Raw genomic sequence first — 25,319 nt, forward strand, 5'->3', positions numbered from 1 at the left:
CAAAATCTCATCACAAAATTGCAGCAAAAATTATTTTTGTGCAGAAAAGGATCCAACTTGCGGTTAAATTGAAGAGAAAGTGCAGCTCAGTCTTTTTCCTTCGTTTCCAGATCATAATGATATTATTTACAGACACACTGCAACTTCCACTCTCAAACCTTAAGATTCATTTAGAGACCCCTATGACACTCAAAACTGCATGCTGTATATAACAAAGTCGGTCATTCTCATTTACGCAGAGGTGTGATAAACACCTTTTCATCCATAAAGCTCTTAAAGGACATTAACCACTCAATGTAATATCTAAGCTGGACTGGACCACAGCACTCACTCTACTATCGGTCCTGTGCTTCACATCCAGAGGGTTTACTCTGAACTTGGAAAATCTGCCTTTAGTGTCTGTGCATCAAAGACATATCACAGACTTATCTGCAACACTGTCTCAATATCAACACCCTCACTACCCTCACTACCCCTGGACAATCCAAGACAATGACCTAAAACCACTTTAACTCAATATGCAAATCTTTTCACTTAGTAAACTGCTCTTTGGAACGTCAACGTTATATCTCTATGTATCTCAAGACTTAAATAAATGAGTGAAATCAAATGAAATCAAACCAGCCCATGTTTGGAATGACAGACCACAGCCATTGAGCGTTGACTGTAAACGCTTTGCAGAATACAGGAAGACAACTACATCAGACTGGCTTTAAATGGTTCTTATTATATCAAGATGTAGCCAGCAAGGTTTCTCAATGACGGCCAGGGAGATACGATTAAGGAATTGACTTTCTGTTGCACCAAGGTTTAAACTAACCGGCAAATAGGTATTTCCAACAGTCTGAATCTGAACTATGTGACCAGCACTCGCAATTACATAATTGTACAAGTCTGCAGCGTCGTGCTGAAGAATATGGAGCAGAGTGTTCCTGGCAGATCAGCCCTCTTCTTCAAGCAGATCTTGAGGAGCCTGGCAAAACAGACAGGAAGTGAAATCCAGCAGGTAGGTCTTAAGTGGCTGTGGCAAGGCATCAAAAAGCTTTGTACTTCCATGGAAACCACGTCACCTCCTGCTCTCCTGCTCTTTGTGGCTCTTTGTGATACTGGAGGAAAAAAAAATCAAGGAGGACAAGGTATCTGCAATGAAACCGCCAGAGATACATTTTATCAGCCCCCCCCCCCCCGTGTGTGCCAAGAGGCTCCTGAACAGCCATGCTACCCTGCTGTCTTTTCTGCTCTTTTAGTTTCTGAAACTTTTAACACAAAGAAATAAAGACTTAATAGGTTCAATTAGAACGACACGTTTCTGGGATGTATCCACTTAACTGTGCACCACGAAACCTCTTCAATTGCTCGTATTTTGTCAGAGTTAAATGGCTAATTATATGTTGAACTGTGACCTGTGGGTGTGTCGATTGATCAGAATCAGGGCCTGCTCCAGGATCAGGACCGGGATCAGCTCATGTTGATAGATTTTAAGCTTTGCTCAAAGTATCAATCAGATGTCCCAGTTGATCCGTGGAACACAAACTTGTCTGATTTTTGACTCTCTTAAATAAGAGAGGCAATAGATGTGAATTCTGGGCACTTTAATACGTTAGTTAATTAATTAAACTAATTAACATGGCTGACCGAGTAAGCCTGGCTGACAAACTGCTCAGCTCCTTTCTCTTGGACTCAGGGAACCTTAAAACTTAAACCACAGCTAAATAATACAGAACAAAACAACAGTGTGGACTGAGGTGAGAAACTCCAGCTACCACCTCCAGTTTCTCCTGGGGGAGGTGAGTTCATTGTGTTCTGTGTACCTGTACTACAGAGTTTCACATACGGCTGCTGCTGTGATAGAAAAAGATAAGGACCAGAGAACCAAATGGAAAAAACATGTGGCTCTGATTGTTTGTGAAAGTCATCCCACACACTGTAACAGAGGAAATCTTGAGCTGATGACACAGCTCATTGCAAATTCAGCCGAGCTTCAGAGGCTGCAACAGGCAGACGACTGATCACATATGTTCTGCCTGAAGCCCAGAAGCAAGACTCTAACCCCTCCGCAGCCTGCTGCAGACACTGGAAGATAATTCGCTGGGCCTTTAAAGTGACAAGTCAGACATGAATGAACAAGGCCCCTACAGTCGCAGCTCTCCTCCTGCGGTGCAAACTGTAGCCCGAGTCTGTTTCCCAATATGGATTTAACAAGACTAAAAGTTTATAACATTACAACCCCAGTAAGGCTGGAGAGCTCATTAGACAGCCCCAAACGAAGATGCTTGTAAGAAATGCCAGGGTAAAAATAGAGATAATTTCGCTATTCTTAGCGTTTTACCACAAGAGGGAAAAAGGAATGTAAAGTATGACCTGAGGGTGCCATTAAAAGAAATGGTTGCGTGTCTATACAGCAGCCATTTTAGGACATCTTGGGTTCAGATAGTCAGGCTCAGCTCCGCACCATGTCAGACTGGACTCTGGAGACACTGTGGACTGGTTGAAAGCAGAAGAAATTATCATGGTTAATCTAAAAATAGCTTTAACAAGTAACAAACCACAAAAACAACTAAAGAACATTTAATTTCAAAAGGTTCTACTGCTGTGTCGTGGTGGCCAGATAGATCTTGTAGGGTCCGTGGCTCAGTTGGTTCGAGCCCCATTGGTGACAAAAGGGGGATCTACACAATAATAGGCGGGTGGTCATGTTGTCATGACTGATCAGTGTGTAGACAAATAGATTTATTGATAACTTTACTTGATCTTTCCAGTTGAGTAATAAGGTTTTCTTGGACACAGCTTTCACATAAATGGCAGTGTATTGGCAGTGCAGAGAATGTATTGTCGCAAATAGTGGATGTCAGTTTGTCTATTGGCATTTAAACAGTGTTGTCATGGTGAGAAAGGAGATTTTATATCTTTGTGAGTCATTTTTTGGGAGTGGAGTTGGGGAAGTTTCTCTTTTATAGTTGCTTTCCCTGTATGCACTGGTAGTGACAGTGGTGAGGTAATATGTTGTGTGTTTGTTTGAGAAGGTCAGAGGTCATGAGAGAAGTGCCTGGGGCTGGTTGCTCCTCTCCGTTTCCATGGAGAGAAGTTGACGGGTCCTGAAATGATTTTGTAGACAGGGTTACATCAGGACTGAGAGTGGATGAGACAGTTTGAAGCCAGATGTGTGATTTGTTTTCTACCAGTGGTATTTAAAATCTATAGTTTATTCGTCTATGAATGCAACATGCTGAACGGGAAGAGCTGTACAGACGGTCTGTTCAGCATCGAGCCAGGCAGAACTGGCGTTGCTCCTCCAGTGTTGTGTGGCTGTTGGGAGAGGAAGTAGTAGGAAAAACTGGGAGCATCACACACACCATATTGTTGGGATGGGTTTTTGCAGCGTTGTTATTTTGATCCTGGGCCTTGTGCCTCTCCAGTGAAATGTATTGATTGTTGAATTTAGAGAGGAGAACCAGCCCAGGGGGCGGATTAACAGGGGTAATGGTGGCAAATAGATTATTTATTTTCAGAAGCATCTTCATTTCAGCAGAAAGGAAAGTTGTTCCACAACAATTTATGTATATAAAGTGAACCAGCATTGTTCTGTTTTGCGAAGTCTATTCCAACCACGTTATTTAATGTGTAAAATACCAACAGAAAACAGCGGTAGCTCTCATTTCACTTGAGTTTATTTGTAACAAATGAAACTTGTGTCGACAAAGAACAGAAATCCATACAGACCTGTTTTCTGGTTTTCACACGCTCCGAGAACCAATGTAAGAAAATAAAAAGCACTTGTTGACCCGGAGCAGAAAACAAAAACAAAACAAAACAAAAAAAAAGTTTACATTTACAGACCAATTGGAGGTAACTGATCCAAGTAACACACCATATTTTCGTTTTTATACAATTTATAAACTCCAGTTTTATCCATCTACATGATACATTGGGGGTAAAATAGAACATTTTTTGTGAAAACTCCCAACAAATCCACAATGTGATGTATTGCACATACTGCTGTGCCATAAAACTGTGATTTCAGGTGCATCCTTTTATTATATCACTCTCTATATCTGTTAGATTTTTATTCACTCTTTAATCATTTATTTATTTATTTATTTATTCATATTTACGCATTTCAATTACTCTCTGTGTTTTGTGTTATTTACATATACACAACCATGTGAGCATTACAGGGTCTGCCTTTACTGAGTTCAAGTAAAACTCCTTTTGGGGGGAGGGTTAGGGGGGGCTATCAGAGATAATAGGATACTAGTATTAGTGCATAGTACAAAGAGAGAAAGTGCAAGTCTTTCCATGACAGGTGCGACCAAAGGGGCATCTCAAAAGTGGTACCATGCATACAAAAACGACAACAGGGATTTTACTGTAAGATGGTGGAAAACTGTCAATGATCCCACATATGGTTAAGTGTAAATGGAAATAGAAAAAAATGTCAATGTCAGTTGTGTGTTGTTGGAAATGTAGCACCGGAACTTCTCTCAGCCTTTGCCGTTAAAGAAAAATATATAGAACTGTAGACGTCAGAATGAAGAACACGGTTAACCAGACTGATTTTGAGTAAGAGGTGTCAGGTAGGATACATGAGGGTATCCGCATGGTTTGTTATTTTGCTTTTCTACAAACTGACAAGGAAAGCCACTGCTGTTCAGCTCTATAGACGTCTACATAGCTGAGTAAGTATGACTTGTCTGAGCCAGCTCACAGTCAGAGCCAAAGTCGCAAATGTGGCCACAATTTCACGGGAGGCAAACTGAAGTCTCAATGAAAGAGTATATATACTGTATATACATAAAGCTTGTGCAAGTGTCCCAGGAAGAGAAGATGGAGAGCTGTTGTTTTTCTGTCCAGAAATGATCTGACTGTCCTGCTAATAACGTATTTTGAAACCACATTTTTTTTGTTGATTTTTTTTTTCATCAAGAGACATAATGACGCAGTTGCTGGGTTGAAAGTGATGAGTACAACTATCCAGCCTACACAGAGCCTCCCATACAAAATTTCACAGCCGAAAGACAGAACACACAAAGATACTTTCACATACTGTAACGTAACAAAATCATATACACACAGACATTCAAGTTCACATACGTTCACACAAGCATACACACGTAAAATACACAAAAAACCCTTTAAAGTAACTTTATCAAAATAGGCGTGTAATATAAGGCACTAGAAATCTAAAATCAAAAATACTTATTAGATGCTGTTTGAAATATGAGTTTGATCATTCATTGGTTGCCTTGACACACAGAAGGATGACATCATCTACGGGACTCGTGACATGGATAAAAATAAAAAATAAAAAGTTCTGAGAGGTCAGAGGTCGTCTGTCCTCAGTTTGGACACGTTAAACGGTGGTGGGAACCATATCGAGTGAAAAACATCCTTGTGTCTGGAAAATGACGCACCATCATCAGTATCATCATTGTAATGGCATATAACTGCAGTTAGTGACTTGACACAAAAATATATAATACATCTACTTATTGCACACTGAATCAGACAGAGAGAAAAGTCATAGGTGAGCATTCCAGTGAGATAATTATTCCTTCCCTGACCCCCCCCCCCCCCCCCCCCCACGACCTTTACGCCAACCCCCACCTTTTTTTTTTTTTTTTTTTACATCCCTGTCTTGCTCCCTGCTTGAAAAAAATCTTTGTGAAGCTTATTTGGACACATAAATAGTTGTTTAGTTTTTTCATATTTTGCTTTCTGTGCATACTGTCTGTTGTTGTGTTCTATCTGGCTTCCTCTCAACGTGCACGCTTGGTGGGATTGTTCTCAGGACATTGTTCAGGACTGGTAGCGTTGGATTTAATACTGCAACTCTATGGGCCCCTGGGAGGTCCAAACAATTAAAAAAACAAACAAACAAAAGGCAGCCCCTCCCCCCAGGCTTCTGACTTTGCAGACCAGATAGAGATGAGGCCATAAGTCCTGTGTGCATGCGAATGTGTGTGTTTTTAAAAAGAGAGTGTGGGTAGAGAATACACTCAGTGACACTCAGTGGTGGCGTTTTCATAGAACTGTGAACATTTTCCACACTATATTTGATTGTACACTTTAAAACAGTACTGTATCACTTTTTAAAAAATCGCTACAGCTCATTGGATTACACAAGAAACAAAAGAGAGAGAGAGAGAGAGAGAAAAAAAAAAAACGACTTTGCCTTTGTATGGTCAGTGGGGACAAAATCGTCAAACTGTAAAAACAACAACAAAAACAAACAAAACAGAACGTGCCATACGGAATACCCAGTTAAAAAAAACAAAACAAGATAATCACATGTTTATATTTTTTCTAAAAAACTAAATGAATGTTTTACTTTGTGGTATGCATTTTAAACTTTTCTCAAATTTCCTGTATCTTTAATTGTGAAGCATAAGGTTGAACTGGTGGTTTTTTATTACTATATGGTAGAAATACTTCTTTTTCATTCACAGGAAATGAGAGTCTGTTCCCAAAACAAAACAGAAAAAAAACACTTCTTGGTGTCTTCTTTTTTTGGGATGTGTGTTCTTTGTCTTTTTAATACTGTGTGCTCTGTGTTTTCAGTCTCCTGTTGGCAATTCTCTGGTGCTCAAAAGTCCCAGTTCTTTCAGTCCACGAGGCCTCCATACGATGGATTTGTAGTCTCCTCAAGATAGAAAAATCATAATTTCCTGTGACAGCTAAATACCATTAGCCGGGTCCTGTTTTTTTTTTAGGTCGGTGATGCTACACTGGTGGTGGATGAGGTGAGAGTTCCACACCCAAACAATGTAAAGCAATCTGGGTGCTCACAAAAGCACTGAAACGAATAAAAATCTAGATCTGATCAAGTATTTTGATTGGAACAGTGGTTGAAGTTGCTTCTTCAAACTGACCAATAGGTGTGTTTGGGGTTGAGGGTGGAAGGAAAACACCCTTGTCAAGCAGGTTGCTATGGCTCAGTTAGAGGTGCTCTTTCTGGGTATGGGAAAAGCCGATGGTCCCCCTTCACTCTGCATGTGGTGGCGAAATCTTCAAAGAAACATCACAGCCTAATGCATTAATTCAGGCTGCATGTGACCTAAGAAAAGTGCACTAGGTGGGATGTGGCATGAGAGACAGCCACTGGGTTTATGTTGCATAGTGATCAAAGCTTCCCAGGTACTCCAGACTGGCCCGGTAGCAGAACTGGTACTGGTCCTGGAGGGAGGGAGGGAGAGAACGGGTCGGTGAGACACAGGAATCGACTGGTTGGCTGACACGGGAACAAAGCATGAGTGAGAAAGTTGGGGGAACACTCACCTCTGTCTGAACTGTGGCAGGTCTCTGAGTGCGCAGCATCTTGACCGTCTGGAAGATGTCCACCACGCCCTCGTACCTCATCCTCTCCAGCACGATGCTGAGGGTGATGAACACACCGGTCCTCCCTACTCCGGCACTGTTGGTGGACAGGTGGAGACATACTTAGAACTGGATGTATCTAAAGGCTAAAGGCTCCTGTCACCGTCATAACCCATCCTCAAGAATCAAAACCTGAATGTGTTTGTCTTCCCTTTGCACGAAGCTGACATTTACCTAAGTAAACCAGAGGTCCACTTAGTGCAAAGGCCCAGAGCATTGGTAAATGTCACTGTATATATAAGATTATAAATGATGAACCAATAAGAGCAAATACCTGCTCTGTATAAGAATAGAGAGAATAATAGCTACATATCCTATTGACATTTAAATTATAATGATATCTATAATAAGAAAATATGAATTAAGAAAGAAACAAACTAAGAAACAAATACATTGTGACCAGTGTAATGGCTAGAAAAGCTTTGCCAGTTAAAATAAAAATGCTCTGTCAAAATGTAGGTGATACAGGCTTTGGGTCTGAACCATGGTCGTCCTATGAGTGACCGTGGATATAAACTGAAGACTGTAAACTGAAGTGTAATAAATTCAAGTAGGTAAAAAAAGAAGGCAGAAAAAGTCAAATTAAGCAAAATGTCCCCAATGACACTGACACTGGGGTCCGCCCACATCCAAAATCTACTTAAAGAAAAATGAGATAAACTGGAACGCTCCCTATTTATCATTTAACATGTTCAATTATTCAGAGTGGATTATGAAACATACACAGGCTGGTAGGAGGGATGCATCTTACCTGCAGTGCACAGTAATTGGCCCGTCCTGGCCAAACTGTTCTTTCGTTTTGTGCACCTGGCCAATGAAATCAATGAATCCCTCCCCTGACTTTGGCACTCCTTGCTCTGGCCAATCAGTGAACTGGAACTGACGAACTGTCCGTGATTGGCCATCCTAGATGAGACGGAAATGTATCACTCTTTTTTAAATCCAGAAAAAAAAGAAATTTAAAACAGTACAATTGAACACACACACACACACACACACACACACACACACACACACACACACACACACACACACACACACACACACACACACACACACACACACACACACACACACACACACACACACACACACACACACACTAATAACTCACCCTGGCATCGGTAACTTTAAACTCTCTGAGGATGTACTGGGGCATGTTGTACTCAGCCATGGGATCAACCACAAAGTACTGGTACCTGGCAGAGCGCTCTGCCGGCCAGTACTGGTGGCACTTCTCCTGCAGGAGGAAGGCACAGAGGCGTTTAGTTCAGAGCTCTATGTCTGAGTCATTCAGTGTGAAAGGAGAGCAATGTCTGACTACTGTGTCATGAAAATGTCTCCCTGACGTGTGAAATTCATTATTCACTTGAAGACAATTTTCAGGAAGATGAGATACGAGGTTCATGGGATATAGGTGTTCTCACTCTTGACACTGTGTTGCTTCAATTTTCATTGCTTCATATATATATTTTTTTGTAGTGGTTGATAGTCCTCTCATGGTTGAGGCTTGAGTCTAAATATAACTGCTGATAACGCTGCACCACAGTCAGTCCTTCAAAATAATGAGCCATTACGGCATAGTGTGTGATATTTAATATTACAAGACATGTTTATCAAAAAGTGATCCTATAACTAAGCTTAAATCACTATTTGATTGCATTATCGTATTATGTGTGTCTCCTTGTCTAGATATTCCAATGCTATTTTCCTGTTTTAAATCCTACATGGTGGTTATAATGATGTGGGATAAGAATTGGTGCATCTGACACAGCACCTGTTGCTCTACTGTCCTACACTGAATTTGAGCCAAGAGGTCACACGACCTGGAAGTTACTGAGCTAAAATGTTCATATTTACATTATGCAATTATTAAAAATTAATAAAAAATGTAAAAATGCTATAAAAAGAAGTGTGTCTCATACAGCAAGTGTGGCTCTACTGTCTGTATATGTATAATGATGTGTATCTGTGCATTCGTACCCGTCCCATCTCTCTCAGTTTGGTTAGCATGACAACTATGGTGGAGTTGTGTTCCCACAGCATCCTCCAGTAGTCCTCTGTGGTTTCCGCCAACGGGCCCTGGGTTGCTATATAGGCCTTCTGCTGCCTACACACACAAATACATGGAGATATGTATATATATGAATATGACACTCTCTCTCTGAAGGCCCAGGGAGGCATATAAAAAGATAACAGAATAACAGATGCTCTGTTCAGCTCTCTGACCTGTATCCATCGATGAAGCTGGCATTGATGTAGTCAGATCCTTCCACTCCCCTGATTGGCTGCAGACACACACGTGTGGTCTCATAGGGCATGATGTTCACCAGCCGGTTCTTGAACTTGTTGCATGGCAGATTGGCACTCACAAACCGTGATGTGTGGGCCTTGGCACTGGCTAGACGCTGGAATAGAGAAATAATAATAATAAAAAAAAACACATGTATAATATCATACTGATATGAGCGAGAGAAGACGTGTTAGTGGGAGCGTGCAAAACACTAAGGATGGATGGGTTAAAGGGAGGAAGGAAAATAAAACAGTGGTTCAGACAAATTCAAGGACCTCATTGAAATGTATTCAGCACAAGGCTCGGTTTTCCTCTGGCACATTGGACAACTGAAATTAGAAAATCAGCTTGACTCTGCAGGCCTGAGGATATTTAGTCAGACATCTTGAATTGAACAAAGGAGGGCCGATCCAGGGGGACAAGGGCAGTGGTAGGGAAGGAGAGAGCAAATATAATGAGATGAACCAGAGGAGGAAGGAGAAAATCAAGAGTCTAGGGGCAGGAAACCACAAGGCCCCACACTCTCCTGACGCACATATGTGAACCACAGTTGATCCTGTACCAAAGCAGAAAAATACAACAAAAAAAAACCCCCCAAACAAAACCCTAGAACACACACATGCACACAGATACATGCAGACAGGCAGACGTGAGCACAGACTGTACACTCTCTCTCACACTCAACCGCTAGATGACATGGCATAAAACGAAAAGGCGGAACAACAGAGAACAGGCAGAGGGAGACCGCAGACTCGTGGGGTGGGGTGGTGGTGAGGTGGGGGGGGGGACAACGGGGTCTTGTGAACCGAGCCATCGACCATCAGTGGCTACCGGAGTGCTGTGGGAGCAACAGCGGTACCTAATTTTCTTATACACAGACCAAGATGGAAAATCCCACACTAACCAAAAGGTTCATTAGTTCATGTGGGTACTCTGAACCCAGTGTTCAGTGTAAACAATAGTAATTCTTCGTGTCATTTGGTTTGAATTTAACTTGGGGCTTATCAATAGAGCCTGGCAGACACGAAAACCTCTCACTGCTTTGATACACGTCATTATTTTCACCAACTGTTAAGCTTGGATGAGGCCGTGCCCTGTTGGCAGCCACTTTAAGCTCAACCAGTAAACTCTGTGTGAAAGGAAACAAAAACATTATTTCTTAATAGGGTGTTGTATTACCCAACGCTGCCAGAGCAGCTCCGTCCCTTTTTTCTTTTCCCTCACACGTGCTTTAGCTTTGTGTGAGAGATGCAACGCGGCTCCTCCGTGAGAAATTCCATCCTTCTTGGCCTTTTTTTTTGTTTTGTCGATGAACGCGGAAAGTGCTGCTTCAGATGGTGCTTCGTAGCGCCCCATAAGTGTTCGGAGTGAGATGAAATCTGGGGACTGGGACAACCCTGGCATATGTTTTACATCAATACAAGGCTGAGCAAACAGTTGAGCGAGCGTTCAGTTCATTGTCATTCTGGGCAAACCACTGCCATTAGGACAGGAATGCCGGAGCATAGGATGAAGGAGATTGCTTGGGGAAAGCCACCTGCTTTCAATATATACCTGTTTTGCTAAAGCTGATTCTCTTTCACCCAGCTAAGCCAGACTTGTCTGGCAAGAGGTGAATATCAGTATATACAGTATAATGAAAATAAAAATGGTCAGAAAAAAATGAAAATAACACCACTCAATAACACTTGAACCTCTTATGCTCTTAATCTTCCTGCTTGTGTGTTGATGTCTATATTTGGTGGGCGCACACTGAATTCTGATCGGCTTGCAAACGTCCGTTTGACCTTTCTGAAAGATTTCTGGCTTATATTACATGGTTTTTCTGTGTAGCCCATCAAACTTTTAAAACTACAATGCTTTGTAAATGCCCCGGCAGAACTTTCAAAAGGTGCAATCCCATAATCCCCTCAAATCCAACTATCCATCATGACTATATGAAACTCTCAGTGGGGGGCTGAAAATCTAAGAACCTCAAACCGCCCTGGGAAAGAAGCTAAGTGACTATCAAGGTCAGGAAATTCAGGTTGAGGAAAGGAGAGGGTTGTTTCTCAAGCTGTTCTTCCCAAGATGATCCTCCTGTGAAGAGCCTCAGCAGCTTCTGAAGAGATCTGGAGGAGAGACTGTTTTGCTGACTGCTGTTAACGTGGCCGAGAGGCACTCAAGGTACTGAGCGTCAGGGAAAGTTTAAACATCTACAGCTCACACATTTGTAACTGAACAAACTCCTCATCTGCTGATGTGGTCTCTGTGATAGAGAGCCAGATCCAGAGCCGCTGCTAATTTGATTCTAAGATGAGATACTTATGTGAACAACATCTTCATTGTTTGAGATGATGTGGTGCTATTTTTAGAGCCTCTTTCATTTAACTTCATTTTAATCCATGTGTTCTTTAATGATGCAATTTACACTCTATTCCACCGGGAAGCAAAACAATTAAATCTGGGGATCATTTTCGATCCTTAACCACCCTTATGATTCTCCCTTCTTTGGCTCGAGACATGTATTTAATTATACATTTTACCGTTTGATTATACCAAAAATGTCACTGAGAAAACTGCAACTGGAAAAATCATTGATACTGTCAAGTAGTTCAGCACAAGGGCAGGAAACAGGGTGAAGCAAGCTAACTAGAATTAAATAATCACCTGCAAGTATTTTTGCGGCTCAAGAATTAACATGGTGTGTCTCATTTGTTCATTTGTTTCAAGCCTCTGATGTGTGTACTGTACGTTTTATGGGGTCAGGGTGGCCCAGCAGGTCAAGCGACCACCGTTAGACACTGATTTTAAGAGATGAGGTGTCCGTGAGGCGCTGAATATACATACAGCATCACCTTCAGGGATGCCACTGTGCAGCTGACCCTGACGTCTGACCTCCTGTGCAGCACGGGGCAAGAGAAAGGTCTCTCCGTCTCTTTCAGAGGCCAGCGAAGTGTCACGTTATTATCATTTAATCGGTTTTATGAACCATCATAAATCAGTAATTTTACAACTTTCAGGGGCACGGTGAACGGCGCTCACCTTGAACTCCAGCTCCATGCCGGTGACATTCTCCCCGGGTTCAATCTGCGTCAGCCTCTGGATGTAGGAGTACAGGTTCCTCGCGGGAACCTCGGTGTTCCCGCAGGTCACGGCCTCCAGCAGCGCGTCGTGAATGAAGATGTACTGGTCCTCCGTCTGGACCATGTAGTTCCTCTGGGAGCGCATCAGCGTGACGTGACCGTAGCTATCGATGGTCTTCTCGTGCTTGATTCGCTCCGTCATGCCGTCGATAACGATGAAGCAACCTGTGCGACCCACTCCAGCGCTGAGCGGGAAAACAGGACAAGGGTGGGAAAAAAAAAGTTTAGAGTAGAGGAACAGATGGTGATGAGATTTTCTCACATAACCTGGGCCAGGAGGTGTTAAACAAATAATTTTCCTGAGTGTGTGCTGTGTCTCCAGACCTAGTCCACGTCTGGCCCTGTTGCGCGGCGCAGAAGCTCTTAACATATTGTGCCTAAGTCAACTAAATATCACAAAAGGTGCCAGCCAGCAATATTTCCAACAAAGGATGTAAAAATTGACATCAGCGATGAGTCAGCATCGCCGTCTCACCGGCATTAGGAAGATATCCTCTCCTATCGACACACAATCCAGAAATATAATACATTTAGCTGCCCACCCAAACACTTCACATTTTTTGCTGTGTAAGTACCTCAATGGTGAAACACCCTGACCAAGCAAGTTTGTGCAAGTGAATAAAAACCTCTTTATATGGTTAAATTAATACCAGCATGCATGTGTGTGTGTGTGTTTGTGTGCATGTGTGCACTAGCATGCGTGTGTGTATGTGTGTTGTTCAGGTGGAGTGAGCTTGGGTCCATTGTTTGATACAGAGGCTGGTTGATACGTTAAGACACATTATGATGGAGTCTTGCCAGGATAATTAAATTTGACTGATAATCCTGTTAGATACTCCATCTGACTGCTACGGAAGATTAGGTGGAGCTCCTCTCCTGCCAACCTCTTCACCCCCCTCCCTCCTCTTCATCTCCCTGCCGCTCTCCATGTACCCCTCCAACACTCTCACACCAGCCCCACCACTTTTTCACTAACACGTTTTTTTTAAGCCTCCATTTTCTCTCCACCTTTCCTTTTCTTTAATTCATAATTTCCATTCACTGTGTCCTGGATTTGACCTCACCTTCTCTCTCATTCTGCACATATCTCCCCCTCTAACTCAGAGTCCCTCGCTAACTCTCCCTCTCAATCATTGTCTCAATCCCCCTTTTCTTCCCTTCGCTCTCCTTCTCCTCATTCTATACCTCACTAATTCTTCCTCCCAAGAGCTTCTTCTCCATATTCCCTCTGCTACCCTCTATCATCTTCTCTCCTTCACTTCCTGGTAAGAGGCAAAAAAAGGCAGCTTCATCTGAGCTCTGGAGCTCAACACTGAGCCAAAACTGTAATGACAAGTTTCCAGAATCCTCCTCCAACCAATGCAGGAGCCTCCTGCCGCTCAGACAGCAGCTCATTTGAATAGAAACTTTTGAACCCAGATCCACCCCCAACTTAAATGGTAAATAGTCAACAGTGGAACCTACTTATAGTAAACAAGGTCGGTGTGGTGGCAGCTGTTGTTGTTGTTAATCTTAGAGATGATGGAGGCTGTTAAGAAAGGAATGCTGGTGTTTCAGCCAGCCAGGACGGTTTGGGGTTTGTATAATGGCAGGTCAATCTCATTTCAGTTCTGGACCTGTGAATGATTTTATACAAGTGCGACTGGAGCCTTGGTGATTTTCTCAGACTCCTGGGTTTTTGAAAATTATGTTGCAAAGTAAAACCCAAAATGACACACTGGTGTTTCATTGGCACACATACACACAAACACAAAATACAAATTTGTCGTTGTTGTTGTACCAATTTGGTAGTGAACTTTAAGAATCAAATAAATACATAAATGTAGTAGGCCTACACACACCTGCAATGGACGACCATGGGTCCTGCATCTGGAGGGTTGCAGGCCTTGACCCTCCGAAGGAAGGCCAGGAAGGGGGTGGGGTGTTCAGGTACCCCGTGGTCCGGCCAGGCTGTGAACTGGAAGTGACGAACCTCCCGTTTCTCACTGGAGCCACTCTGGACAAGCAGACAGATGAGCTTTGTCAAGATTCAGCCATAGATTCATGCACATTTGCTGCTTTAGGATCAATAAATCCTTTCTTTCTGGTAATTTACTGGGATTTGTTCACAGTAAAACAAATATAACAAAACAACATTTAATGACTGACCTTACTGTATGGATATGCTGTTAACTTTACATGTAATTGGAAGGATTCATATGTATGACAAAGAATAAAAAAAATTGTTTGTTCTCATATGGCCATTTGTCATGTAGGGCACAAAATATGAGCAACCCTCTGTGACACGGAGACAGAAACAAGCACAAACACACAAACTAGTGTGCATGAATATTTCAACAGATCAATACACACTTGACCTCATTACACACCGCTGCACACTTCATGTTACCTTGTAAAGAGCAAAGGTCCTGACAGAGTAGGTGGCCAGCTCCACTGTGTCTAGCAGAGTGACCTGGATGAGGCCGTAGGTCTCTGTGCCCCGGGTCGGCCAGTACTGATCGCACTTCACCTAGAAGGGAAGAGAGGGAGACGCTATGAGATATGCAGAGCAGTTTAGATTCGTCTCTACTTGGCTGCTTGTGCTCGTGTACAGAGGCAAAATAGGAGGGTGAGTGTTGAAGCAGTTCAGTGAGAGGGTTTGCAAAATTCAGACAGTAATGTTCGGAAAAAATGTGCACATAGAGAAAACCCAGCGTGTGACAGGGCTCTTAGTAAGTGTGTGTGTGGTGGTGAAGGGTGACAGAGAGAGGGAGACAGAGGAGAGAGAGAGAGAGTTCTGCTTTCTGTGGTGTGTGATCCTGCAAGTTGTTTCAGATACTAGAAAACTGCGTGGCATGAATTTTCCAGAGGTTGGTGGGCTCTCTCAAGGATCCACCACAGTGCTCAGGAAAGTCAAGTGATACCTAAAGTTGAGCCCGGACACATCTGACTCTGTACATCGCCCCACATTCCGACCTCGCGATTCCCTACAAAACTACAGTACACCCCGCACACCAAATCCCAGCTTCCCTAACCACCAAGACGCCTAGAATTCCCCCGTATGAAGCAGTCATGTTTGTAGTTCTTCAGCTCAGCCTCAGAGACCATAGAGGAGAGAGCATGAAAAACAAATCCCAGAGGGGAGAAAAGAGGGGAGGAGGGCCTTGGCAGAATCAGGCCAAACCAAACGTTATGTGCTGATCCCACCAGTCCTCACATCAAAGACAGCAGGGAGCTCAGCTCAGCTCGCTCTGCATTCCACTGCTCCAGACTGGGGATTATGTGTTTTGGCCCAGAATGTTCAGGCTGTAATTACAGCTTTTCAACTGTTGTTTTCCCACCAGACCTTGAGATACTGTGGGGACAAGAATGGTCGTCCACGTAGGGGGGCTAGACCACTGCCAAAGACCAAACAGGATCGCAGTAAATGCCTGATGTGAAGACTATATTATCCATTGATATATGGGCTAACAGCATGACTGTGCCCTGCTTTTACATGGTTTGATTGGTGCTAAAAGGAAGGATACTGGCACAATTCCCACAGTGGGACCATCTGTGATCATCTGTGTTGTTAATGCGTAAACACATAATGGCATAATGTTGAGAGGTGTTAAATGAGATTAAATCATTTTCTCCAACAAGCAGCCCACTACTCCCTCAAGCAGTAGATACTGAGGTTGTGGGCTTATAATAAACATCTAAGAATATTCAAATTGAATATCCCCATTGTTGCATAATGTTGTAACTACTTTGTTGAATACAGAAAATGTAAAGCAAGCTTCCAAAAACTTAAGAAGTATCATGTTCATGAGACAGTAGCAGCCTATGGCTTACAACTCTGTAGTCCTCCAGCAAAAAACAAAAAAACGTCATAAAACTCCTCATGATCATGTAGCCAGGGTGTTAAAAAAAAGACACTTTGATGGCTACGTCCTGTACTGCAGAGCCACAAGACAGGAATAGAGAAAAACAGCTGTGGGTGTGATCATGCAAACTGTAGACACTAATGTGCACTCTGTCTGAACTGCAGTGGTTACAATAAAACCCGTTTCTAGTTAACTATAAGTGCCTTGTGGTGAGTTGAAAACAATTCAGCATTCTCACTCAATGCTCTGGCTATTGCAGAGAGAGGGGAAAAACATGGAGGAGGGAGGGGGCAAAAGAAAAGAAAAAAGGCACTGAATAGAGAAAAAAGGTAAGGAGGAAACCATGTGAGGTGAGGTTGCATTTTTAAAAGGGATTAGCAAAGGAGAGAAAGAGAGGTCTTGCCTTAGAGAAGAAATAAGAGGGCATCTGAGGGTCAAACAGACACAACAGAGACAGTTGGAATAAGTTGAAAAGGAAACAGAGTTTTAACACAAGGCACAGGTTAATAGGAAAAAGAAGCACAGATGAGAGGAAAGGATCATTTTCTGAACAGGGCTCTGGACATAATTGGATAACACTTAGCCATGATTCATACCTCAAGCCATTCTTGTTCATTATATTCCAACATGACATTCTCATTACATTGGATTTTTACTCAAGTACATATTCTGTTAGCAACACCAAAATGCCTTGAAGCCAAATGATTTTGTAATTTATTACCTTACCCCCTCCCCCACCCAATTTAGCAGCATTTGTAATCCCCCGGGTCTTGCTCACCATTCTGCTTTATTGTATTTCACTTTCTCCAGCTCTTGTCAACACCGCGACACCTTGCACTCTCGTACATCCCCACCCTGCCCTCACTTACGCACTTTTAGTTTGGTCATTATCATTATGTATTGGCTGCTTTTTTAAAGGTTGATTTCCTTCCTCTTCTGTCCTCTCCCTCTGCATTTTGTTCTCTTGAATCCATCTGGACTCTACTGTCCTTCCATGTCCTAAAAAAAGAACACCTTTCCCCTGCCCTGGTCTGCCCTGTGCCTCTCCACTGCTGTCAAACCAACCATATCCCAGTCTGCCTCGGCTCATCCTCTCACTTCACTGTGCTGTAACCTTCAATATCGATTCTGTCCCACTCACCTCATTCCTAACTCTTAAACAGCCTCTCCTGTCTTCCTCATGCCACAATACTCCACTTAGAGTCGGCTCTTTCCATTATATTCCACCATACCCTTTTACTTTGTTCACCTTTATGTGCTGTCAAGGAACATCCAGTTGAAAACACTGCTGTTCTTCTGAAAACAGCTTAATTCTTGTTACTCTGTAATCAAAACATTAATATTCGTCATCACTGTGTATTCAGCGTACACTGGCCTAGCCTAGTCTTCTTTACCGTATCCTGTTTTTGCGACATCATTCACAACTCTATCCTGATGTTGACACTCATCTCATCCTGCCCCCCCCCCCCCTTCTTTCTTACCCGTGACTTCTCCTCCAGTTTGGTCATCATGATAATATTGGCTGTGTGCTGCTCCCACACCATCCTCCAGAAGTCCCCGAAGGTCTCAGGGAGGGAACCCTGAGTGGCGATATAGGCGTTCTGACGGCGGTAGCCATCAATATAGTTAGCGTTGATGTAGTCACTGCCTGGGACACCTGCAAAACAAGGGGAGATCGAAGGTTACGGAGCGCGGTGGGAAAAAGACGGGGAGAGAAAGGGTGTGCGAAGTGAGGAGGAGAATGAATTGTGATGGGCTGAAGTGAAGTGAGAGAATGGGAGAGCACATGGGGGGGAAGCTGCTGAAGTCGCCCATTTCATGTCTGCCCTCTGCATCATGTGTGTGATGGATGGCATTAGAGGTTCAAAGTCTCTGCACTCTCTCACACGGAAACATTCTTTGTCCAAGTAATTTCTTTGCAGATGAACCTGACTCTTATTCTCATTCATGGTGAAATAATCTATATGGATTATTTAAAGTCTTTTACCATGAAAGCAGGTTTATGTCCCAGTAATAAAGAGTGTGGATCATCTGAGGTCATGGCAGGGAGATTAATGTTTTCACAGGACCAAGCGTCCTTTGGTGTTGGATTGTTCAGCCGTCTTGTTTTATAATACATGCTAAGACGATCATGGGCCTAATCTGAGTATACTCTGGATGTGTCGCTTTGAATGGCAATATGACTGTAAGGCGGTCTCTGTGTAAGACTCGGCTGACACTGCTTGTCCTGGAAGGGATTGTGTGTGTGTGTATGTGTGTTTGTGTGTGTGTGTATGTGTGTGTGTGTGTGTGTGTGCGATGTGAGACACCGTCTGTGTGTGTTTGATTTAGGATCAGTCCTGCTCATCTGGGGCCTAATACCATAATCCGAAAAATCACTGAGTCACAGCTCAAACATGCACACATACACCAATGTACACACACAGACATACACACAGATCTGTACGCGTACATTTAGCCATGACCCGATTCTGCCAAAGTGGGACACAAAACTCCTTTTGAGTCGTCTGATCACAGTTTACATTTGAAAAGATGGAAGTCAATGAGCAAACAGTAGAATCCCAACAGGAAGAAACCCCTGCAGCTGATTTCCTTCTAGTATTTTATTTTATGGGCACAACACAGTTCCATACAGTCATAAAACCCCAGGCCATCATTGCACACACACTACTGACTGACACACACACACACACACACAAATCGAAATGACAGAGGAGTGAGGGGTGTTCGTACAACTTACTTTAAATGGGATGGGGACAGATGGTAAGAAGAGCTTTGAACACATGTTTGTCAACCTCAGTCTTTAAAAGACAGCTTGGCTAAAGGCTTTGATGTGCTACAACTTCATTGCAAGCAGAGGCGCTGCGCAGATAAAACACACACACTTCCAGTCATCTGTGGCTTCACTGGCTTGGCCGAAAGTGTGTGTTCATGAATGTGTGGAGGAGACTGGGAGCAAAAGTGCATATCTGTGCTTGTGTGCATCCTGGGCATGTATTTTAAATCTTTAGTAGAGTGTATGAGTGTGTGTGTGTGTGTTTGGACATGCTCAAGAGTATATGTGTTTTCTAAGCTGAAAGAAAGACAGACAGCCAGGGCTCCAGGACAGGCGGGGGTGGAAGGGCTGCTCACACATGCTCTGCCCAGATAAGGCTCATCTGTTTGGGCTTGGCCTCCCACTGCCTCCCTCTCTCCACATTGGAGCTGCCAGTTTCTCTGCCTCAGGTCTTTCCCAGCCGAGGTGGGTGAGTGCGCTTCAAAACGCACACTGAGAAGAGAACTGAGACTATTTTTTTTCATCTCATTTTTTTTAGACCGTTCAAAAAGATGAAATCCAAGGAAATGGGCACACCATGAAAATATATTAGCAACCAGGCTATAAATAAAGCATTAGCCTAATTTATTTGGATGTATATTCAAACGGACAAATGACTGTATTAGTTTTATGATGAGGTGCCACAGAGGGTTGAGACAGCAGTTTGTTTGAATCCTGTAATGACAATTTTTATGGTGCAATCTGATGCAGGCACAGCATTTCATATGTGTTGTATGGGAACTGGCAGTAAAATACATCCACACGGACTATTAATATCTCATTTGTCATGGACAGCAGTTTTCTCTCACACACACACATTCACATGTATGTACTTTCACTGACACAATGCACTCCCCAGCCTCTAACTCCAACCTCATCCATCACAACTAAATGCCCGGTCTAAACCCTTAGCATATCCTTAACCCTGAGACCCAGTCTTAAACCTCAAATGACACTTTAAAGGAGCGAGGAAGTCACTAAAATGGTCTCACTTCCTAAAAATGTCCTCATTCTCAACATCTGTACTCTTGTGCAAACATGAGTGAACACACACATACACACACACACACACACACACACACACACACACACACACACACACACACACACACACACACACACACACACACACACACACACACACACACACACACACACACACACACACACACACACCGGCTGGCTGTGTGTCTTACCCTCAATGCTGGAGAGTATAACCCTGGAGTGATCATAGGCAATGACGTTAGCGTAGCGGTTCTTTGGTTTGTTGACCTCCAAGTTGGAGTTCTCCCACGTGAACTGCTGACCGGGGTCAACGGACTATAAGACACACAAGTCAAGGTCAGAGCAAAGAACAAATACAAACAGACAGACATGCAGAATTATTACAGTTCTTTCATTATGAGGCGTTTTAGACAGTCTTCAGATGCTTTGGTCAACCGATTCGTTTATAGAGATGTTTGAGTTCTATCAAAAATGTAATTATTGGTTTTCAAACGGTCATACCAGCGTGTGGTGTGTCAGTAGGATTAGGTTCTGAAAGATGGCCACAGCATACATGCTTGGGATTTTCATTACAGCAAGGAAAAGAAACCCCCCTTTTTGTTTCAATAGCTCAAAAACTGTTATTAAAATTCACTTGCAAAAGAACCCGAAAACTAACTACTGTCTTTTTTAAACCACTTTGCAACCTCTGTAGTGTTGTAAGACGTGTGGTGTTTCCACTATGTCTAACAAGATCAACCATACACAGTCGACATGGCCACTTTTAACTTTAGTGTTGTATCTTAAAACCTGCTTTGAATGCAGAAATTGGCCATCGAGAAAGGCAAGAAGAGGACAATCTCATTAATTTGAACTTAAAGACATTGTCCAGTGTTGCTGTACCGTAACCCCAACATAAGAAAACAAGTATAAATTGAAAATGTACAAAGCTTTATTGATACTGGAACCCAATATCCCATTTCTAGAAACAACAAAGAGGTAGAGACTTTCCACTTTTGACAGAAAAATAGCTACCAGAGAAAGATGATAAAAGCACAATAAATTCCTCAGGGGGAGAAAGGATGGTTGTGTTAGACCAACACATTAAGTTCCTGGAGGGTAATTACAGTGTAACCATTACTGTTAGCTGGGAGAGGCAGACATGAGGTCATTATGAGGCTGTCAATGGAGAGGGACGAAGAGGAGAGAGCCAGAGCAGTTTAGCAATTCTGAATATTTTATGACACATAATTATGGTTTGGTTGGGGGAAAAATGGACAGGGGTGGTACTGGAGGAGTGTGTGTGTGTGTGTGTGTGTGTGTGTGTGTGTGTGTGTGTGTGTGTGTGTGTGTGTGTGTGTGTGTGTGTGTGTGTGTGTTTGAGGCAGCTTTTTGTGCACTGGCCAACATCATGTGTGTCTGATTATTACACCACAATCGTTTCTGGCCCCCTCTCCCTCCCTCTTTCTCTCTCCCTCCATCCCTCCTCTATCCATCTCTCTCGTTTCCTCGTTAAGGGTTCAGAACCGAACAAAGAACACAGTCATGCAGAGAGAATGCGAGGCTCAACCGAGCGGTTCCAACTCACACCACAATTACATACGGCTTCTCCCTCACTGTCTCTTCCACCCTCCTTTACCCTCTCTCCCGACGCTTTTCTCCCTGAAACATCCTCGGTCTGTTTTTATACTCTTTGCATAATGTGTCCTTTTCTTCTTCGAAATACGTATCTCTGTCACACACAATTTGTCTCTCTCTTGTGGTAGCCAATTAGAGCCTTATGTCTCCTTCTTCACCCAGAGGCCGTCACTTTAAACTGATTTTTTTTTTGCCAGGAAAAGAAAACATTTTTACCCCTTTAATAATTCTCTGTGGAGCTTATTGCAATGCCAGTGCCATTTGCAACATAGCCAGGGAAATATTGGGAAATATTTCTACTTATATGCGTTTTTCTTTTTTTGAAAACTACAGTTCAGCAAACCAAGCTCAAGCACATTGTTATCACCCTGCTGATTTTCTTTTAGTTCCACATTAACTGTGCTGCACGTTAAGGAAAACTAATCATAAAGCTTTTTTCTTTTTTTTTCTTTTTTTACACAGAATACTTGCTTCCTGTATCTCTTGGCGAGTTTGTTCTGTCTTTTCCTTCTCCTCTTTCTCTACCAGAAGATTGATAACCATCTGGCTGTAAGCAAACTCTCTCTGAGCTTGCAATTTCAATTTCTCTCTCTTACATTTGTATAGATAACAACAAGACAGCAGTGAGAGGGAAATGTGCTTTATCTTGTATCGCTCTATGAAGACGAATCAAAACACAACTTAACTGCACAGGCTATGTGAGGCGTAATGTACAGCGCCCACCGTTGAAATTGAAACGGCACCAAAAAGAAAGTGATGAGTGAAAGATAAATGTGTGCGACTGCATCAAAAGCAGATGAATTTCCTAAGTTAAAGATTTTCAGGGACAGATAATCAGCATTCCTACCTCGTACTCTTGAGAGAACTTGAGATTGTCGTTTGCCTTGAGGCGCTCAATGTGATCTGCCAGCTCAGAGATGGGGACAGGCGGGTGACTTGCCATGCCTGCCGAGCACAGAAATAGAAAAAGAGCCCATTTCTATACACGTACAACTAAACTCTTTGGGAGGAAAATGTTTAGAGTTAGGATTCTCAGAGGATGTGTTGTTTAGTGTTCTGTCCATGGTCAGTGGAGGAAGCAAATGGAAGTGTTGTTTTTTTTTTGTTAAGTGACCATTTTCTCTCTAGGCAGACAGACAGAAAGAACAATGTGCGTGTTCTGAAAGTTACTGAGGCACAATAACATGTCCTCAGAGTAAATGCACACTGCTGGTGAAGATAAAAAAAGACTATGACACAGGCGGTTAAAAAATTTAGCATGAAAAAAAAAACATATTTGGTTTTTTAAAGAAGTAGTCCAGCGGCATTTTGATGAAATGTTGTCAATTCAAGCAGCTTCATCCTATTTGGGATGGACGGTTAGTTGGCATGAAAATGGGAAGGAAAGAAAAACAGAAAAAAAGACTGAAGAAAGAAAGAAAGAAAGAAAGAAAGAAAGACAGAGAGAAAGACAGAAAGATAATGATAACAGAGAGAAAAGAAGATCTATGGTGGACTGAGACCAACTAACTTGACAAACGACGATAACCACGGTACACTGATACGCGGTAGGCTGAAAAGGGAAACAACATCAGGGTTAATCCTATTCATACAAAAACAGGACTAATACTTAGGAAGTCACATCATCCAGCTACACAGTGTCTGTTTGTGTTTATCTGTGTGTTTTTGAGTGTCCACTCTACCTGGGGTCTGGAAGTTAATTCTGCGAAGCTCCACGGGATCAGTGGGATGGTGAGAGGACATGGCTTTGCTGCAAGGGAAACTGCCCTTCCTGCCTTCAGCCTCAGCTCTTTTTCTGGAATAGCACATCAGCAGACAACATTTACATGCACCTCCACCTGATAGACTGAACCTGTCAGTGAATGGAAAAACCTGGATCTGATAAAAATGTGGAATTTGCAAATTTAGGCCTAACCTCAATATTTGGGATTCATAATGAAATGAATGGGGCACAGTGATGTAAGTGTTTGACTTCAAAGACAAGCCACTTATTCTTTGAACAATCAGGGTTATAGCTGTACTTTTCTGTTTCAAAATCTAACCAGAGGTTTGCTAGTGTTGCAGCTTTTAATATGTTAATGGTCAGCTCATTGTCTGGTGTGATGATGGGTCTGCTTTTGTTCATAGTCTCCTCTGGAGATAGAAGCAACATTAAAGCAATTGAAATGAAAAACCTCATGCAGTGCAGTGGTCACTGTTTCCTATTCTGAATATTTAATATTTAAGTGATTTTATGCCCACGTCCCTTTCTAAATTGTATGACTCGTAGTGTACAATTCATCCCTCACACTGCAGGTTAATATGCCCTCATCGGAGAAACGCTGGGATAATCCTGACTCCATTGGGATCTATTATCTACGTATTCTTTGCAAAGGCTTTTCAAAGAAAAACATCCCTTTAGGACAGAGGAAATGGTAATAGATAGTGTTTGTTTACCTGTCAGGTTTGCTGGATCCAAACAGGGAGAGGGGCAGATAAAAGAACAAGACAAGGATGAATAACATTAGTGTCCAATCAAAAAACATCACTAAAGCAATGCTGAACTCATCAGTGTGTCCCTCTCACTAAAACTAAGTAGATATGCAGATTCCTTCCATGCTCTTCCTGTAGATGTGAGGATGAACCATTAATATAAATCAGAATGACAAAAAAAAAAACGCCATCCTGTGTTTTCACACAACACTGCCTGCACATTATCGCCCAGCACCCCCTGGCACTGTGACATCTCCTACATAATAACATGCTGGAAACATATAACAAAAGTGCAACTCTGCTACAAGTGAGACGCTAATGGCTGCAGAACCACCACAGGTTATACTCCAGGGCTTATGAACTTTAAATTATTACCATCAAGGTTAATAATTTTGCTATGCCACATTGGTCACAGCAATTATCCAGTGCATTAACAAAGCTCTAGCTAGAAGACCAGATGATTATCATGAATTATGCTAATGAGCCATAATGTTATCTTTCCATTTCTGCTCTGTTAGCAAACTTTTCTCCCTGTGAATAGATTTGAAAACAGATTACACAGACTCTCGCACCAAACAGTGGCAGTTCTATACAGTACGAACCTGTGAGCAGAAATTCAGTCATGATTAGTAACAGATTGAGATGTTAGTCTTGTTGTCTCATTGCAGAGAAGAAATAGATATACCTTAATATAAGTCTTGCATAAGTATGAGTCATAAATAATCAACACACATAATGAACCAACTGGGATTTGCTCAGCTGTTGTTTATGAC

General features: G+C 42.5%; 1 protein-coding gene across 1 annotated transcript in view; it reads right to left on the minus strand.

Annotated features, from left to right (window-relative positions):
- Positions 1–5,624: 5,624 nt before the first annotated feature.
- ptprdb (protein tyrosine phosphatase receptor type Db) overlaps positions 5,625–25,319 on the minus strand; it is an 87,592-nt gene continuing 67,897 nt past the window's right edge. The window contains exons 25-39 of the mRNA XM_083979211.1: positions 24,511–24,522; positions 23,757–23,869; positions 22,922–23,019; positions 20,649–20,772; positions 18,119–18,294; positions 17,041–17,064; positions 15,182–15,301; positions 14,634–14,788; positions 12,692–12,977; positions 9,604–9,782; positions 9,358–9,484; positions 8,489–8,614; positions 8,126–8,280; positions 7,276–7,411; positions 5,625–7,173 (exon numbers count right to left, since the gene is read on the minus strand). Coding sequence (XP_083835337.1) covers positions 7,105–7,173; positions 7,276–7,411; positions 8,126–8,280; positions 8,489–8,614; positions 9,358–9,484; positions 9,604–9,782; positions 12,692–12,977; positions 14,634–14,788; positions 15,182–15,301; positions 17,041–17,064; positions 18,119–18,294; positions 20,649–20,772; positions 22,922–23,019; positions 23,757–23,869; positions 24,511–24,522 — 1,900 coding nt within the window. The 3' untranslated portion in view covers positions 5,625–7,104. The remainder of the gene's footprint in view (positions 7,174–7,275; positions 7,412–8,125; positions 8,281–8,488; positions 8,615–9,357; positions 9,485–9,603; positions 9,783–12,691; positions 12,978–14,633; positions 14,789–15,181; positions 15,302–17,040; positions 17,065–18,118; positions 18,295–20,648; positions 20,773–22,921; positions 23,020–23,756; positions 23,870–24,510; positions 24,523–25,319) is intronic.

This window comes from Trachurus trachurus (genome assembly GCF_905171665.1).
Source record: "Trachurus trachurus genome assembly, chromosome: 1".
In the NCBI taxonomy this organism is placed as follows: Eukaryota; Metazoa; Chordata; class Actinopteri; order Carangiformes; family Carangidae; genus Trachurus; species Trachurus trachurus.